Below are 12226 nucleotides of genomic sequence, written 5' to 3' on the forward strand. Positions count from 1 at the left end.
AAAATTTATAACATCCAAAACACTTAACAATGAAAACAAATTCTCTATAAATTAACAAATATTACAATAAATTAACAGCCCATAAGTCTTTTTGGGCTTGTGTGCCTCTTGATCTGTGCGCCGGCTCTGTTTATATGTATAAAGTGTTCAGAGAGTAGATTCTCCTACAAATAAGTTAAACCTCCAACTAATCAATTTATAATTACCAATGAAAAAAAATATCAGAAAACTCCCATTACCAATAATTAAGACACCAACAAAAAGGTTTCTATATTTAGAAGGAGAAATATGATTAGAAGATTACCCGCCATCATTCCTTCCAACTTTTTTACGAAAATGGCGAGTCGCAACACAATCCAGATGTACCTCACGACTGTTGTCGCAATCGTGATCCTCCTGGCGGCAAGCCAAGCCACGGAAGCTCGTTTCACGAGCCTATGCGCTCAAACCGCATACCCAACCTTGTGTCGACCGCTGGTGAAAGGGCCAAACCCGAGACGAGCCACACACAGCACGATCCGAGCCTTGGAGGCTAAGACGAAATTGGCAATTACAGACTCTGCGAGATTCAAGAGCGGAAATCCAACTGTTGCAATTTGCTATGCGACTCTTGTGGATGCATCCTTCAATCTTAGGAGGGCAAGGACTAGCATTAGGAAAAGAAATGTTATGATGCTAAAAATGTTTTTGACCGCGGCTGTGTCAGATTATGGTGTTTGTGTCAACGGGTTCATAGATTCACATCAAGTCAACACTCTTCAGAACGATGTAGATGAGCTCAGGAAGATGGGAACTAACTGCTTGTTGCTTGCTACATTGATAAGATGATCGAGCCTATAGAAGAAGAAAACACTAAAACTAATTCCTGTAAAACTGACCAGACGAAGCTTATTCTTAATTATGTTTATGTAAATGTTCATTTTTAGATTTCAGAGGGTGTTCTTGGTCAACTTCAATCGGGTAAATGTAACTATAATAGAAAGTTTTAGCCATTTCCAAATTTTTCCGAGCCCATGAGTTTTTTGTGGTATCTTTTTCCCCAGAATTTCTTGACAAATCACTTTTAACGGACTTAACAGAAAAACGGCTCTTCGCAGATTTAATTAGTGCATTTTCGAACACAATACGCAAACATTTGTTCCTCATTAACAATGATGAGCATTATATCGTATTCTTGACACTGTTTCTGTCTTGAACCAAAATAAGATCTCCAAAAAAAGGGATTACATTGTGAGAGCTGTCTCAACTGTAAATCCAAGCTAAACCAAAAACAATTCACAAAAACATGAACAAACAGTCTACGGTGAAAGTAAAACAGACCCATACAATTGATTTTGCCGATTCAGAGCCTATTTTTTTATTACCAATAAGAGACAGAGCTGTGAGAATGCAAGTGACCCTATCACGACTAATGATGTCTTTGTCTGAAGTGAATAATGAAGGAGAAAGAGATGGAACAGACCTCACACATCCTGAGATACTTCATCGAGTAGCTTCTTTGTCGCTTCATTAACCTCCACGTTTTCCATCTTCAGGCGCCGTCGCATAGCAGGGTGACTCTTTCCCGCTGCTGCATATGTTCTTATCAATGGTTCAAATATTTCTGCGCCTATGTTGTCTGTTCCATTCTTTAAAATCTCCAACAAATTCTCAGCTCCATTAACATCTTTCTTTTGCTCGAAATAGCTCATCAAAGCTCTGACTGTTTCAGGTGACGGTAGCCACTTGCCACCATCTCCTTTGCCGATGGAGACTGCCTTTGACATGCATTCGAGTGCTCGAGCCATATCACCGCTCTTTACATAGTAATCCATGAAGATCTCCCATGTTTTAGCATTGAGCTTTCCACCTCTTCTGGGAGCTTTCTCCTTGAGCTCATTTGCTTTCTGGATTAGACCCTCTTGAGCATAAGCTCCAATCAACACATTCACAATCCTGATGTCATAAGTAGAACAGTTAGCTTGCCATTCCTTGAACAATGTCTCTGCACCAGGTAAATCATTCAACTTGACCAGCACTTGTATCATGTTTAGATAAGCTACATTTGAGGTTTTCGGAATAGCCAGCCTCAACGAACGCCAAATTCTGTAAACTTCAGTCAGCTTCCCCAGACGTCCATACAAAGTAATAAGAAACTGATATGCCGTAAAATCCCGTTGCGTGTTTTTCATCTCCAGTTCCTGAAGAGCCTTCTCAGCTTTCTGAGACAGTCCAGCATCAACATATATCGATGCCATATTGCTATACGTAGTCCAATCCGGAGCAACTCTACCATCTCTATTCATCTCTTCAATGACTCTCTCAACACCAGAAATATCATTAGTAGCAGCCAAAGCCCTCATCCAGACATTATAAGTGTACGAATCCGGCATCACATTCTCCGCCTTCAATTCTTGAATCATCGCCGGAACTTTCTCAGTCTCACCTGTCTTGGTGTAAAGAGTCATGAGGCTGTTATAAGACATGGAACTAGGAGTAATGTTGAGCTCTTTCATCTTATTCAGCAAACCTTCCGCTTTCTCTGTCAACAACTCCTTGCAGTAACAGTTCAAAAGAGACCCATACGTGAGTTCCGTCTTAGATGTTTCCGGAAGATCAACAAAATAATTCTCCCCAGCAGTAATTTCACGAGCTTTAGCAACAAGATCAAGATGGATTGCTTGATCACTCACTGTCTTGTTCATACCTCTCTCTTCCATAACTTCAGATAGCTACAAACCAAAAAAACAACTCCACAATATGAAATCTAAAGACACAATCATCACACAGTGAAAAAATTATTCAACAATTACTAAATTGTTCATAATGAGCATCAAAATACCACTTAAGAATCTACATTTCTATATGTATTCAACAGATTTGAAGCAAATGCTTATTGTGAAGCTAATCCTAGAGAATCGAAAATGCAATTTGGATTTATGAAACCTTGAGAGCTGGGTAATAGAGGCCGCGATTTCGGAGTTTCTTGATCGTATCGCCGACCTCCCATTTGAAGACGTGTTTAGTGCCTTTGAGGAACTGATTAAGCTGCTGTCGAACTTTGACCTCTGTACCACCATCTTTGAAGAGGCGATTGTACAGAGGTTCTTCGATGTACTTCTTTGTCGATCTCTTTGTAACGTCTCTCGATCGGCTCAAATGTCGCATCGCCATTTTCTCGTCGGAGCAGTAAACAACGACAACGAGAAGGTTTTTTGAGTAAAACCCTAATTCACTGTCACTTCCCAAGCTCGAAACAGAATTGGAGGAGAAAGTATGGTGATTATGGGCTTTTTAATGGGCCTGACGATTATTTCATTTCGGCCCATACTATATCAGTTAAACAATATGAGAAACACCAAAATATACGTTCTCTCTATTGTAAGGCTCTCTCACCTCACTCTATTGAAGCATAATTTGTTTATGTAGTTTCATTTTGATCATAACTCGAGAGAAACCTATGTAAACATAGACGAATGCCCCAAAAAACAAAACCAAAACCTCAACGTTTAACAATTTTGATCGCAGAACGAACACATAGACAGAAATGTAGCAGTCTAAAGGAAAATAATGAACCATGTCGTGAAAGGTTACAGAGAGCCTCATGTAAAATAAAATAGAATCACCATAAAGACAAATTCACAAGAATATGGCTTCTAAAACAAATTAAAGGAAAATTTGATCAGCTAAAATGTTTCAAAACGTTTTCTTTTCCCTCTACTTTTGTCCTGTTTCGTTTTGCTTCTTTGATTCAGGCAATTCCTTGAGGGATGTGGGAATCACAATTGACATAGACGATGAAACTAAATGTGCATTACACGAGTCTTAGTTCGTACTCACCAGCCATGGTTATGTATCTCACCCATGGAAGTGCTTGGTACCCACTCTTCTCAATAATCTTTAGGTACCGAACCTACACACCAAAGAACATATATATTATATATATGACATTGTGGAAGAGACAGTAACCATTTATTATTAAGCACAAGCTTACCTGAATCCCTGAAACAGTGAAATAAGGGATCTCAAATTTGACACGGATAGGAGCCTTTCGCTCAGGAGTTGCTTCCTCTGCAGTGATACTTGGAAGATGGAACTCTGCCCTTAACATGTACTCCTATATTGGTTTTCTGAAGGTTAGCATTGATACTACATAGTCTACATTGCTGACTGTTTCAACTGAATTTAAGAGTTTATTGAACCTTGTTAGTGTTATACCTTGTTCCCCGGGAAAGATTTGATTTTCCAGACTAACGCATCTTTTTCAGGAGCATAAGAGGCAGACCCTAGAGATGTCCTAACGGTGGGGTTAGATGCATCGGTTGGTACAGGCAACTCAATCTCAACGTTCGTTGCGGTGCTACAAAAAGAATGTTCGTGATCAAAGGTTTAAAGAATCTGATCAATCAGGATCTTTGCATGACAGTAAGACAGAAAAGGAAAGTGGCACAAATACCATAGAATATATTTACCTTCGTTCCTTGAACTGACTTCTAGCTTTTATGAGCATCTCAACACGACTTCTTGAATGACTTTCTATTTGTGCTTCCACCCATATAAGTGGCTTTACCTGAACATAAAAGAAACAAATCATGATATTTACTTGTTGAAGACGTGGAACAATTCCAGTAGATGCTATATCCCACATGTCAAACCTGAGTGCTGAGTCTATATGTCATCAGATCAAAAGCCCCATCAGGTGGTATGAAAGATATCGTCCTATCGTTTTCAAAACGGGCCAATCGAACACACCTGCATTAAATAAATGGTTGTTGAAGAAGAGAATACATAAAACTCAAGTATATAATCTTTTTGAACAAAAAGAAAATAGAAGGGTTAAGATCAGTGAAGACTTTCCAAGTTTCAATATAATAAAAACTTAAAGACGTACTGATGAAATTTGATGTCCTCCAAATCAATGGCTTTTCCCTTAGTTGCTCGTCCCTGCGCTTCCAGCAATACTCTATCATTCAGTCCTAACTTACACTCTGGCATTCCACTGCAATAGAATGGATCAAAGAGCAAAATAGTCAAAAAGGGACGTGATTTAACATGCTTTGGCTGATTAGGAACTATATCGTAAATTTGATGTGTTGACATACGTCAAGTAAGTTCGCATCTTCAGCGCTCCAACAACATCAGACCTGACAATTTGCCCATTACTGTTGACAAGAATATTTACATTCTCAATAACATCCAAGAAAACCTGGAAAAAGAAGCAGGTTGTCATTATTTGCAAACCGAAACATCAGAAACATATTCCTATCTTGCGAAAACAATGGCACTCACTTCATTCTTCTTGTACTGTATTCCCTCACTCCTCCAGGAGACAGCATTCGTCACAGCCATTGGAGGTCTCTGTGTAACTTCCATTCTATATGCATCAGTCTTGATGAATTCACTGAGAATTCTTGCTTCGGTATACTGAGGGTAACCAAAGTCCATCATCTCGTCAAGTAGCTCATACTGCCAGCACCAAAAAATCAATTTCAGCATCTAACAATGACAAATACTTTTCCAAAATTTTAAGGATCTTTTTGATTGCCCAAGTAATAGAAAAATATATTGCGAAATAGTACTAAAAGAGCGATGACAGAAGCTTAACATACCACTACCACAAAGTTATCCCTCAATGATTCCTCTTCTAACTCCTCGAAGTAATGCTTGAAAACCTATAACCAGATAACAGATACCATTGCCATTACATCAAATATCCAGGAAAAAGATGGAACCTTAAGAGAAAAACTAAAGAATTGACCAGCCATACTTACATCGACAACGCGGTGAAGAAAGAAGAGAAGACTGGCAGCATTACAATTCTGCCTGGATGCTATCATCAAGTATACATTACTATGTTGTACAAACATATAAGTCACCCCATTATCGTAAGCAACTGGATCATTTGACTGTGAATCACCCTGAACAATTAAACAAAACGATGATTACTCTGATTTAAACCAGAATGCTTCAAAAGTACAGATTCAAATCAAATTCTAATCCAAAACATTTAACCAATGATCAAACTTGTTCATTACTTCCAAAAAATTTCAGCGGCATCAGATCACAAAGACTGATACGAATCCATTATCTTCAAAATTCATTTCCAGTGCAGATGAAAATGGACACGAATCCATTATCTTCGAAATGTTTCAATTCCAATTGACGAATCTTTCAAACACAAATCTACAAGTTCGTTCGCTAACTCTATGTTTCTCTGAAAATTCTACAGTAACCAAGCAATAAACAAAGACCAATTAGCGATAAGAGGAAGATCAGAACAACCTCTTTCTCGATGAGCTTAGTGAAGAATCGCTCGGCTTGAGCAGCGGAGACATCGCCACGATAATCACGCCAGACGAGAACGCGTCCCTTGATATCAAGCAGAAACAGCGCGGAGGCAGCTCCTGCCATGTTCTTCCCTAAGAGTTTCGATCAGATCCAAATGGGGATGATTAATCAGCGAGATCTGATGAAATTATGGTTCTATAGAGGAAGAAGTAGCAACAACATCTAGATGGAGATTGACGCAGATCTGCAGCTCAGATTCTCCATTTCGCAATTTTTTTTTTTTTTCTGGCGATCTGATGATTTCGTTATCGATCCTTGTGGTTGGATTAAAAAAAAAAACGGAAGAATTTAAGAAAATAATAATATTCAGAAGCAAAGAGCTCTGCCTTTCACCCAGACGGTATCGTTTTACTTTTTCCGTCAAATTTAATACCATCGAAAGTAGAAGGAGAGTCAATGAAGAAAGTCATCATTGAAGAAGAAAGGCCCATTGGATCATTACATAAAGTCAGGCCCATATAGGTTGGGTTTCGTAGGTTAAAATTATTAGGTTAACGACGAATTAGTATAAAAATAGGTTTGTAATGAATCAAGGATAGAAGTAAAACCTAAAATCGAACATATGCGTTTTTCACAAAAACTTTAGGGGAATCTAGGGTTTGTGTAGTGTCACCACCATGAAATCGTGAGGACTATCAAGTATAAACTAGAAAACTGTCATGGGGTATGATCGAATGTTTGTGTACTCATTTTTCGTGGATATGAAGATATGCAACATTTGATCATTCTCCATGATAGTATTCTAGTTCGATATATAAAATTTCAATAGAACACTGCAACATGAAGTGTTTTGTATACTTAGCTTGATTGCTAGCATATTTACGTATATTACCTCCTATGTGTTGATGTTCACACGACAACACAATTTCACTGGTACCAATCATTCCAACAAATTATAACTCGGTCTCAGGGATTGTATATTTTGTTGGATTGATTGGTAACATGAAATTTTGAATTTTTGAATTTTTGATGTTACCGGTGTGAGTGTATACTTTGTTGGATTGATTAGTACGATTGCATACTTTGTTGGATTGATTGGTACACAATAAAAGCGTTTGAAAGTAATAGATTTTAAACCTTTCTAAACCATGTAGTGAACTTGAAGCTTATTCAAGCAGTTTATTACTTTCAAACTTGATATTTTGTTACATAGCTAGTTTGGCTCTTAAGTTCTCATCATAAAGATTATGGGATCTTAATGAAGACGTAATAGCCCTTATCTTTTCACATGTTTTGAGTATTTGTCAATTATATATGCGTCCTCTTGTTCTGTGACTATCTTAGTCTTTTATAAATACTATATATATATGCGTCCTCTTGTTCTGTGATTCATAGGACAATGGTAATGCAAGACTCGGAACTTAACTAATATTGTGATCGCCTTATTGATCTTCTCCCTATACCGCTATACGTAGTGAAATTAATAGTTTGTAATGTAGAATGCTAATAAGATAGAAGTGTACTTTTTGGCAAGACACTAATTATAATGACTAATTTATCAAACATAAGAGGAAAAAATCAGAGATATGTTACTTCATAGTTTACAAATGAATCATGGGCAATAAGTCTTGAACTTAACTAATATAGTGTTAGTTACGTTAAGTGATGATGAACTTGTCTTGAAGTACATCATAGTCAACATACGTATTAGAGATAGTTACATTTGGTTTACATTATTGGTTAACTTTATTGGTTTACATTATTGGTTAACTTTAACTAATAATGTAAACCAAATGTAACCATCTCTAATAATACGTACAATTCTATTTATTTTGTACGCTCAAGAAAGACCAGATCAATTAACCGCAATACAAAGATCCGATTGACTATCGCAAAAATGCATATATGACGGGAACACTACATATAGTAGAGACACAAATTCATTATGTGGATATAGACATTATGTTAAAAATTGGAGTCTTTAATCAAACACTAATAATATCGTTTACAAATTTCTAGAGAGTACAAAAAAAAAAAATCTTCTTTATCATATTTTCGCAGTATTAATCTTTGGTATATTTAGATGCAACTTCTACGGTAAGAATTCGTCAACCATTGAAGCAAAGAAGAAGAATGAGATTAAAGAAAAATGGGGTTAAAGTCAAACGTATAATATGGTCAACAAATAGAGACGACATTGACCAAAAAGATTCAAAACTTTGAAACTAGACTCTCATCTCGTTACTTCATTCATTACTTGCACTGAAAAAAATAGTATATAAAAAAGGGTTAGAATATAAAAATTAATCAAAAGTAATAAGTGCAAAATAAATTCATATATCTTAGAGTCACGCGTTTCCTCGGGTTCCCTATTGTTCATTAAAAACCTATTTGAGTCTTTTGAATATTCACTCACTCTAACACACATTCTTCATTTCTTCAATGATCACACACACATTCTTGAGTTTTCCCTCAATTAATTTTAGTAAAATTTGTTTCTAGTTTCTAGAATCCTTGGCTTTAGACTGGTTGTAACATTACAGATATAAAATGTATGAAATGTTTCGATATGAAATGTTATCAATCCGTATTTATAATACATAATTGGTATTTAAGTTACTTCGGGGTCTATACTACTATATATGATAGAGATTAATTATGAAAAAAATGAAGATGGTTCCAGAATTTATGTGCATGAAGGTTTTATTTGCAGTGTCCAAACAAAATACTTGTAGAGAAACCATATTTTAATCACCTAACTTCGACCAATATAAAACGGATTATCGTAATCATTAGTTAGGGCACTTTTTAGTTGACTACGATCGATATCTTTTGCACCACCCTTTAAAAACTATAGCACCTTTCAGTTTGTATGACTAAAACAAAAACTATTGGCATCACCACTAAATTATGTATCAAAAAATAACTTAAGAACGTATATCAAAATAAGTTGTTCCATTTAGGGTACATAATACTGTATTTCTTTCACATTAAACATATGCTTTAAATACCATGATTACATTCTTTATGCTTGAGAAAAGAAACAAAAAAGGATATTCTCTCACATTTAATAAAAGATACAATGTACACTCAATGTCACTATCTCTTCGTTACGTTCTTTTAATGTAACCAAGGAAATAAATACTAAGATACGAATTTTCGAAAAAAAAAATTCGTGGAAAAAATAACTGAACTGAATCGACATCGAACGATCGATTGTCTTGAAGTCACTGTTGACTATAAGACCAATCCCCTTCTCTGAATCACATGTTTCATTCTCTTCACATTCTCTCTCGTTCCAAACAAGTCTTACTTTAACAACAACCTAATCTTTTACTCTTTCATTCTCCATTTCCTTCATTTACATCAAAAAAAATTCTTGTTTCTCTCTTAACTTCATACGATAACTTATGGGATTTTCCGGCAAGACTTACCACCAGTTTGACAGAAAATTTAGCGAAACTACCGAAGGGAAGAAATGCGTCATCACCGGAATCTCCTTACATTCTACGGTGAAGCCGATTAGCCTCTCTTCCTCTGCCGTATCCAACACGGAAGACGAAGATCTCTGTCCAACGACTCCAACAGCGGATTCCGTTAGAATACCGACGGTAATTCCGTGTCCTCCGGCGCCTAAGAAACGGAAACTGACATTGAAGGTTAGCTACGGCCCTAGAGAGTTCTTTTCGCCACCAGATCTCGAGACCGTCTTCATATACAGAACTACTTGATTTTGAATTTTTGATTAATTATATATAGAGATCACTTATATATAATCTCTACTCTCTCTAACCTGTTTTGGTTTACTTCAAAAAAATAGTTTCTTAAATTTCTAAATGAGTTCTTCCTTACTTTAGCTTCTTTATTCTGAAGTGTCTTAACATTAAAATGGTTGTCAAAAAAAGATACAATTACTAAGTATCTATCTTTTAGTTTTTGTTTCTTATTTTTTATTTTCTTTTGATTTTACCATAAGCTATTATTCTATTTTTTCCAACAAATTGTAAGTACTCGTCCCTGTTCCAAGATAATATCTAAATCGTTGAAAACTGTAAGATGGTTAAAAGAAACTTTGTTTACTTTAGTCTTCTGTCTTCATGATTCTGTCATCATGATTCAATTTTACTCCGAATGTTTGTCTACCAGTGAAGTTTTGTTAGTAGAAGACTCAACTATGAAGATTTTGACATAACTAGTTCCATCATGATCGAAATCATCGAATCATTGCACCATAGGTCAAAATAGAGTAGTTTGATAATCTCTCATCGACTATATACAAGTTGGAGAACCTAGTCCAGTATATATATCTATTAATAACACAGAAATTTTACTATCGCCAATTTATATTTAACAAAAACTCATGATTAATATATAGGGGGACTGACACAAATGACACTAAAAAACTTTATTATTCCAAAAATGGCGCATTCTTTTGAAATTTCCAAAACTAAAAACATATAAAATTTAAATCCTCTATAAACTAATTAAATAATAATGTTTTTTTTATTACCATTTGTATCAATCTCCCCCCCCCCCCAAATAAAAATGAGAGCAAACACTAATCTAATATTAAATTGAATCATAAAACTTTTAAATAGTGGAAATATATTCCTTAAATTGGAAATAAAAAAAACCAAATATAATACTACAAACTAATTTTAAAATGAAAAGTCTCTTTTAAATGGTGAAAATATAAACCCTAAATTGGAAATAGGAAACCCAAATATAATAGCATAAACTAATATTAAAATGAATCAAAATTTCTTTTAAATAGTTGAAATATATACTCTAAATTGGAAATAGAGAACCCAAATATAATATTTTAAATTTATTTCTAATTTATTTTGGTTGAATAGATTTTATATAAAAGTGGTATTATTATTGTCCATAAAACTTGTTTTAGTGTTACTTTTAGGAATTTCTCAAATAATTATTTGAATGCTATTTTTGTCTAAAAAACTTTTTAATGCTATTTTTGTCCAAAAAACTTAAAAGTTTGTGGGAATTTCTCAATGAATTAAGGCAATAAGGAAAAAATACTACAAACTATAATGAGTAAAAAAAAGACATCACTTAAAATGAAAAAACAAATAAAATTAATCACTTCAAATTATATAGAGAGAGTATAATCCAAAAAGTTGCCACCCTATTTATGAAAGAATCCAATCAGTACTCCACACTACTGCATGTTCATGCATAGCAACTGAGAAAGTACACCTCATGACCTGAACTCAATACATCTAAAAAGCCATTTCAACTGTCAACTTGTACTTTCTAACCCAAAACGTACCACAATTTGTTTTGCCCTATTTAAATAGAAACTACATTTCAAAACTTTCAATTAATTGAAGAATTTTGACCGTTATTTTATATACAAAATCGCCCCATTAAACTATTACCAAGTTGTGTTTGATTGAGGACAAATATTTTCTGAAGGAGATCGTTGGATCTAGACGGTTCACTTGTTACATGTTTAATATAAAAATTCGAATAGTAGATTTAAAATAAATTTTAGTATTGAATTATATAAGGTTATGACTTTCATGGTCTGTTTTGTTTTTTAAGTAGATATTGAAAAGAAAATCTCGTTTATAATAAGATAGTGAATTCGATTTAAAATTTTGGTTTTTGATTTTCTTGTCTAGTAGATTGAAGTTGTGAACGCGACAATAAACTAAAAAGCACTTCTTAATAGTACTTTTGAAACACATATAAGGGTTTTGCTAAAATAGTACTTTTGAAAATTTTCTAAACTATTTTGGTTGCTCCCATAAAACTATCGGTTAGGGGGGTGAGAAACTTTCACGTGTCTTCTATGGTTTTGGAAGCAGAAACTAACAGTCTGGGCAGAGAAAGGGTTTAATTTGCTGACTCACTATCAAAATGGACTTGGCTAAAGTTGTGGCAGAATTAATGGATTCAGAATTTCAGAGGAGTGCCCATTTCTTGGAGTTTTATT

At 34.9% G+C, this 12226-nt stretch overlaps 4 protein-coding genes and 2 non-coding genes across 6 annotated transcripts; 4 read left to right on the forward strand and 2 right to left on the reverse strand.

The window, feature by feature from the left end:
* Positions 1-303: 303 nt before the first annotated feature.
* AT1G60760 (Plant invertase/pectin methylesterase inhibitor superfamily protein) lies at positions 304-1103 on the forward strand. Its single transcript, NM_104759.2, has one exon. The coding sequence runs from the start codon at positions 337-339 to the stop codon at positions 826-828; it is 492 nt and encodes a 163-aa protein (NP_176275.1). The 5' UTR covers positions 304-336; the 3' UTR covers positions 829-1103.
* Positions 1104-1205: 102 nt separating this feature from the next.
* AT1G60770 (Tetratricopeptide repeat (TPR)-like superfamily protein) lies at positions 1206-3219 on the reverse strand. The gene is made up of 2 exons (NM_104760.2): positions 2926-3219; positions 1206-2711 (listed from the first exon to the last, which is right to left on the reverse strand). The coding sequence occupies exons 1-2, from the start codon at positions 3151-3153 to the stop codon at positions 1464-1466; spliced, it is 1476 nt and encodes a 491-aa protein (NP_176276.1). The 5' UTR covers positions 3154-3219; the 3' UTR covers positions 1206-1463.
* Positions 3220-3457: 238 nt separating this feature from the next.
* HAP13 (Clathrin adaptor complexes medium subunit family protein) lies at positions 3458-6728 on the reverse strand. The gene is made up of 11 exons (NM_104761.4): positions 6262-6728; positions 5751-5897; positions 5589-5651; positions 5269-5445; positions 5082-5185; positions 4871-4978; positions 4635-4731; positions 4452-4549; positions 4198-4339; positions 3974-4096; positions 3458-3892 (listed from the first exon to the last, which is right to left on the reverse strand). The coding sequence occupies exons 1-11, from the start codon at positions 6388-6390 to the stop codon at positions 3794-3796; spliced, it is 1287 nt and encodes a 428-aa protein (NP_176277.1). The 5' UTR covers positions 6391-6728; the 3' UTR covers positions 3458-3793.
* A 238-nt stretch (positions 6729-6966) lies between these two features.
* Positions 6967-7083, forward strand: MIR5022. The gene has a single exon (NR_139413.1). It is a non-coding gene; the product is annotated as a microRNA ath-MIR5022 precursor (primary transcript).
* Positions 7084-7174: 91 nt separating this feature from the next.
* MIR4227 lies at positions 7175-7295 on the forward strand. Its single transcript, NR_139414.1, has one exon. It is a non-coding gene; the product is annotated as a microRNA ath-MIR4227 precursor (primary transcript).
* Positions 7296-9413: 2118 nt separating this feature from the next.
* On the forward strand, positions 9414-10351 carry AT1G60783 (cyclin-dependent kinase inhibitor SMR2-like protein). The gene has a single exon (NM_001124049.1). It carries the CDS (start codon positions 9678-9680, stop codon positions 9996-9998), a length of 321 nt encoding a protein of 106 aa, NP_001117521.1. The 5' UTR covers positions 9414-9677; the 3' UTR covers positions 9999-10351.
* Positions 10352-12226: the final 1875 nt, after the last annotated feature.

This window comes from Arabidopsis thaliana (genome assembly GCF_000001735.4).
Source record: "Arabidopsis thaliana chromosome 1 sequence".
Taxonomy (NCBI): Eukaryota; Viridiplantae; Streptophyta; class Magnoliopsida; order Brassicales; family Brassicaceae; genus Arabidopsis; species Arabidopsis thaliana.